We start from the raw sequence: 6,181 nt of genomic DNA on the forward strand, positions 1-6,181 counted from the left end.
GTCCATTTAAAATTCGTCCCTCAAGAGGTTCGTTAAAATCGTGAATGTTTATGAAAATTCACGAATCTTATTTAGAATTGTTATACTTGACACTTTTGGGATTAATTCTTCTAGTTCCTCGGTGAAAAGCCTTGTCACATATGGTACCTGAAGAGAGTTACACCTTCCAACGTACCTCAACCGTCGTTAGAGGCTACAATCAGTTCGAGTTCGTAACAAAATCCATCTACTCAATTACTAGTTACGTGGTCTATATCGACCGCCGCGTAATCGCGAGTGGCGAACAATTTTTACTGGTCGAGACTGTACCATAAATACAATATCGGCACAGCACGCATCCTTCAGCATTCGGCAGATAAATAGGGAGGCAATCACGTCCGTGAACCAATGGGCTCAAAAGATACCAGGTTTCCGGTGGACGAATGCATCGCGATAAGAAGCTCCCGCAGCGATCCATAAACCGCTATTACTGAAAACAACGACGCCGAGCATGTTTCCTCTGGCGATGTTTCAGTTATCTCCTTTGTGTTCGTCCCCGGGTGTGTGTATCGCGTGAATCGATAGGCGCGGGGTGCCCGGTCGGACGGCTACGCTCCTGACCTTGATTGCGAGCGACGCACACGCCGAGATGCGACGCAGGTAGGGGATGTGGCGACACGACACGGGTAGACGAATATATAGTACGGCACGAATCGCTCGAGGATAACATCTCGGGAGCCCAGGGAAGGCTGGCAGACCTGCGGAGGAACGAGAGGAAGAGGAGGAGAGATGTAGAGGAGACTGGAGGCGAGAGTGGTAGAGAAAGGGGGTAAGTTGGGATGTTGGTAGAGGGGGATTCCAGCGTGTCCGTCATAACGCATAGAGGGGGAGAATAGGAGAACGGTCGGAACGGTTACGGGGAGAGGTAGAGAGCGGAGGAATCAGCAGGAGGAAAACGGTGGTGGGGGCGGTCGAACGCGGCAAGGGAGACGAAGGGAGAGAGAAGAAGCATGGGGGCGGTGGCTGGTCCGCTACGGCCGCCATCACCATCCGTCCCATCCTATAGTAAACTCCGAAGCAGCAGTCCCCAATCTGTCTCCATGTGTGTTAGTTAGGACCGTGTTTTACCGGTGCTTGCTACTCCAAGCTGGTAGTAACACCGACATTTCTGCCTTGCCCGCTCTCTGCGATGCCCTAGCATCGGCTCTCCCGATACCGTCGCACTTCCCTCGTTCCTTTCTTCTCTCCGTCTTTTTCCCCGCTATTCTTTCCCTCCGGTCTCTGTCTCCTTAAGTGTGTTTTGCTTCTGTGCGTGGCGAGGAACGCGTACGCGAATGAAAAGAATCGGTAGAGAAGAAGAAGGAGAAGGCGGCGGAGGAGGAGACGGCGAAAGAAGAGCATCGTATCGCTTTCTGCACGGCCCGTTTCCAAGGATATAACCGGTGTGCGCCGTCTTCCTCTATTTTTCGAGGTTCCCTTCTTTTCTATCCCCGATTCACGAGAGTGTATAGTGTGATTAGTTGGGAAGTCGCCAGTGCACTGCATCGTGTAATTCGCTATACGTACGCCTTTCAATCCGAGACGTCGATCCTTTAAGACCGAGCGGGAAGAAACAACGGACCGACACGAGAGATGATCGCCAGGAGTGCTCTTTGTGCGGATTGAGTCAGCTTTACGGACGACGCGGACTCGAGCGGATATGCACATGCAAACAGGCTGTATCTCGAGATTCGTTACCCTTTTTTTGGCGAATCCTACCAAGAGGATCCTCGTAATTCCCGCAATCTTCAACTCGGCATACCAGCGACGAACGTCGAAAATCCAACGAGTCTGAGACGCGTCCCACCCAATCGGTCCTCTCGAATCATCGTCGTGGAATCGTCAGTTATCGAGACGAGGGGAACGAAGGAACGGACGAACTATCCGTGGACCTCAGCGCTGCCGCCTGCTGGAATTTCTCCTGTCGTCGTCTGCACACATAACCTCTCTCCCTCGTCTCTTGGCCGACTCTCTATTCTCCGCCCTCTCACCTCTCTTGGTCGCTGTTATCGTTCTATCTCCTCCTCTCTGTCTCCCGCGATCACTTGGCTCGCTCGTCTATTTCGCATCGGAAGAGAAGAAACGTGATCAACATTCCCGTGTTTCGTTGAACTCTACGGTGCGCGCGAGTGACACGTTGCTTTTAATGTTCACCGCTCGGCGAGTGCTCGTTCACCGGCGCGTGGATATCCGGAATCGAGGCTCGATCAACGGTGATCGAGAACACGCAACCGGTGCTGCTCGATCGCGGCACACGGAGTCGATTGTCGTTGCTCGATACAACGCGACCGAACCAACGAGGAAACGAGAGTAACGATGAGCAACCGCCGCGCACCGAAACATCGCTGGACGTGAATAACCATCGTTCTCGAGAAAAATACGCGTCTCGTCGGGCATTTACTCCGTTGCCCATACGAATCGTCCTTACGATCGAACGTGCCCGGAGCCCCCCCGTAATTCGTATCGATGATTCTTGACGCGGGAACGGGCGGTTATCGATACCTCGTACCGGCGACGTAGCTATCGAACGATTCGAAAGAGAAACGGGGAGGAAAAGTGCAACCATGCGTCGCTGTACCTTGAAACGTCACAGATCACGCTGGACGAACTCTTGAGCCGGGATCACGAGACGCTCCGCGGCTACGGAACCATTCAACCTGGCGGAATCGTCCAAGAGACGCAAGACGTACCTCGGGGAGCACTGGCTCGCGCTCACGCGAATATGAGCATGACTCTCGTCCGAAATACGTTCAAAGGTGAGCACTTCTTTCCTAATCTATACTCCGAATTCCGAAATGTTTGTATCTCGCGGTTCGCGACCCTCGCGACTGCGCCGTGCGTCGTTGAACCGTCAAATTTTTTATCGTCGACTGCGTCGAATACAGAAAGCTTACATGCTTCAATTTTTCCGCTTTGCGATTCAATTTTTGAGAAAGCTCGATGTAGAGCTAAGGAGATATCGACAAACCGTGACTTTTACATCGAACTATTGACGTTGCGAAATTTTTGAACAAATTTGATGACGCGGTAGGGTGATGTTGACATGCAGGGTGCCATATTTCATTTCGTAATGTATGCGTTAACCTCTCGAGGGATGAATTTTAAAAGGATTCTTGTTTGCTCCGATCGAATACACACAAATCAAAGTAACGTTTATCTGTAAATCGATTCGAACATACAGATTTACTATCTCGCTTCGATACGGAATGTTTTTTAATTCTAAAAGGTATCACGATCCCAAGTAACCATAATTTTGATATAAAAATAAACGTACAGGAATGTGTCAACATCCCTCAAGAGGTTAAACTGCAAACGTGTCGAAACGTGTTTACGTTTATTTCACAGTCTTTCCACTGAAAGTTGAACGTAGAACTCGATGATTAGTGAGCGCATACTGCACTTTGACCGTGCAATCGCTTTTAAGAACGTAGATGATAGATGTGTATTACGATGACGTTGACGTTGCATTGTACTTTATCCATGTCTCGTGGGTAGTTATTACCCTTTGTGAATTCATAAATGTAAAAGCACCTACAGGTGATTTTTGCGCGTGGCTTGGTAAATGCGCTTGTGTACGCGCAGTCATACCTGAATGCTCGTGTATTTAGCAAGAGCGCGTGCGCAGAAGATCCCCGAAAATATCATCTATTTTTCGGTGGACTAACGCGACGTACATATTCACACAAAAATCCGTATTAAATAGTATATTCACTTTTTTTTTTTTTAAATATTCCTTAACCTTGGACCACTTTGAGATTGCGTCCTATACAATCTGTATATTTCCAATGTCTGATTCCATTCTTCTAACTGTGTACGATGAACAATCTGCTCGTAACAACTCTTAAGCAGATATACGCAGATTCAAGTAACAGACGATGAATAGAAACTTTACGTAACAATTTATTTGCAACGTTTATTTGATCAAACATAATTCAACTATATATTAGCCACTGAAATTAATTCTGTGCCTTTCCAAGGTTAACTCGCCATTTATTTATAAACAAAAATCATGCAACTTTCAAGTAGAAATGACCGTTATAATAATCGTGTAAATGTAAAAGCACAGAATTAATTTTCGCAATTAATTATTCAGATGTAACCATCATCACGTTACGTCAGTGTCCCGTTCGAACAATTTCTTCCAGAGCATAATTTTGATCGTACAGGGTTAAACGTTCTTCGCTCTTCGTAAAACGATACCGATAATACGCTAGCACGAATGTTAGAACGTTCATTCAAGCAAGAAGCGATGTCGACATTTTTCACATCCGATAATAAGCGTTATCTATTTGCCAAAAAAAAAAAAATAAAAAAAAAACTGCAGCGCAAGTCAGCCTCGCGTTTGAGCGTTAACGTATTGCTCCCGAAAGCGAAGTGTCGTAAACAGTTCCCGGAATGCATCGTCGGATGAAACACATCGAACGCCGAATCTTCGCGCACGTGCATCCTCGGCACGGTAGCCACGCGAAAGTATTTTTTTTACTTACCGAAATTTATAGGGTTTCGCAATTTCGCGTCGATCCGCGCACACTTTTTTATCGCTGGAATGTACTGGGCGTCGCGTCACCTAACAATCCCGATGACTTTTTCGTGATTCACGGACAGCAGAGTCCGTTCGGTTGAACTTTGGACTCGACGCGTACCGCTTTCATGGCGCGGACACGCCGAACGTATTCGGACGCGAACAATCGCTGATCGACGGTTGCGTTTCGTTCTCGAACACCGTTTTAGCGTTTTCACGAAAAAAAAAGTCGCGGCAAAATCGCCATTTGTTGCAATATAATCCAGACAAACATTCGTTAAAGGAAACCCGATGAATTCCTCGTAGCAATTCCCTAATTTATAACATTATAATTTCTAGAATTCTCTAGTTTGACACCATTGACACTGTAAATAACGTACATGCACCTGATTTTTAGTGGATTATTTGTTTGGTCGATGAGTGGTGGGCTGAAACCTCGGTGACCGTCTTAGTCGTTGCTTCCGTTTCACCAAGAAGATTCAACTTTCGGTTCAACTTCAGGGGCTGTAGCTATGTTTAATTGTAGCTACAGTACGGGTTTAGCGATCCCTAGGTACCCGAGCTAGAGGGGAGGGGGGGGAGGGGGGGGGAGGGCAACAGACACGCAAAAGAATGTGCGATACTATAAACGGTATTAAAAGACACCACAGTACAAAAAAAAAAGAAAACGTAAATCGTATACGCAATGGAGTGAAGGAAAGCATGTACAGTTGGTAGCAACTGAAAATGCTTCCGAAATAGATGCAAACAAAAAAAAAAAACTTTCGGTTCGTATCGAAGTAAAAATTGTATTGTTTCTTCCGCGACGTTTCGCTAACGATCCGACGAAGTTTCTTTTCCTCGAGCGAATTTTCAACGAATTTACAACGGGGGGCGATATCGGTAATCGGAACAGTTTCGTTCGCCGGAAACGCGTGTAACCCGACACTCGAAAGGCCAAGATCACCGCCGTGCGTTCCTTGGCGAATTAGTATATCTGATACAGTGTTACAAGTGGCGGCGGTTATTGAACAAGCCAGCGACGGTGTCGTGCCCCGCGCGAAAACGTTTACCGTATCCGACGTGGATACAGGGGGCGACGGAAAACGCGGTTCTATTTTTGAGATCAGGTAGAAGACCGTGCGCGCGTTTCCCTAACAATCGCTGGCGTGGAGTCGACGAAAGTATCGTCGCGACGGTCGTACAATCGATTCTGAGACTTTCGACGAAACGAGGCTGCCGAATCGTTTACTTCGTTCGCGTTAAACGGTCTTCCGGTGAACGTTTTTTTACTCTTTGATCAGTCGTACGCGAAATATTTTCGTGAAACTTCCTTGCGTTGATTCATTGCTTATCGAATCATGTATCGGTGGCGCGTGTACGGTCTATTGTCTCTCGCGAGGCATCGTGCGAACTTCTTGCTCCTTACTTCCATTTCGTTCTTACGTTATTCGCAATTTTATAAATCATATGTAAGAAAAACTAACGAGAACGAAACAAATGTAAATGCAAAGTTTAACGTTGATTTCTCCATTTATGTTGTAATTGATATATTTATAAATACACAAATGCACGAATCGACATTAATCCTCGCACTCACTTTATTTGCCTTAAATTTTCGTAACCTCTTATTCTAAATGCAAATGCAAAGGTTAACGTTAA

The 6,181-nt window shown here is 46.7% G+C and overlaps 1 protein-coding gene across 2 annotated transcripts in view; it reads left to right on the forward strand.

The window, feature by feature from the left end:
- The window catches only part of LOC128887005 (zinc finger protein 1), a 27,653-nt gene continuing 21,472 nt past the window's right edge, over positions 1-6,181 (forward strand). The window contains exons 1-2 of one of the 2 annotated variants that reach the window (XM_054142401.1): positions 1-808; positions 2,612-2,774. In XM_054142401.1, the coding sequence (XP_053998376.1) occupies positions 2,741-2,774 (34 nt within the window). In that variant the 5' untranslated portion in view covers positions 1-808; positions 2,612-2,740. Of the gene's footprint in view, positions 809-851; positions 2,775-6,181 lie in introns of those variants that run through there. The other variant, XM_054142402.1, reaches the window with a different exon arrangement.

The sequence above is a fragment of the Hylaeus anthracinus genome, unplaced genomic scaffold, assembly GCF_026225885.1.
Source record: "Hylaeus anthracinus isolate JK02 unplaced genomic scaffold, UHH_iyHylAnth1.0_haploid 11985, whole genome shotgun sequence".
In the NCBI taxonomy this organism is placed as follows: Eukaryota; Metazoa; Arthropoda; class Insecta; order Hymenoptera; family Colletidae; genus Hylaeus; species Hylaeus anthracinus.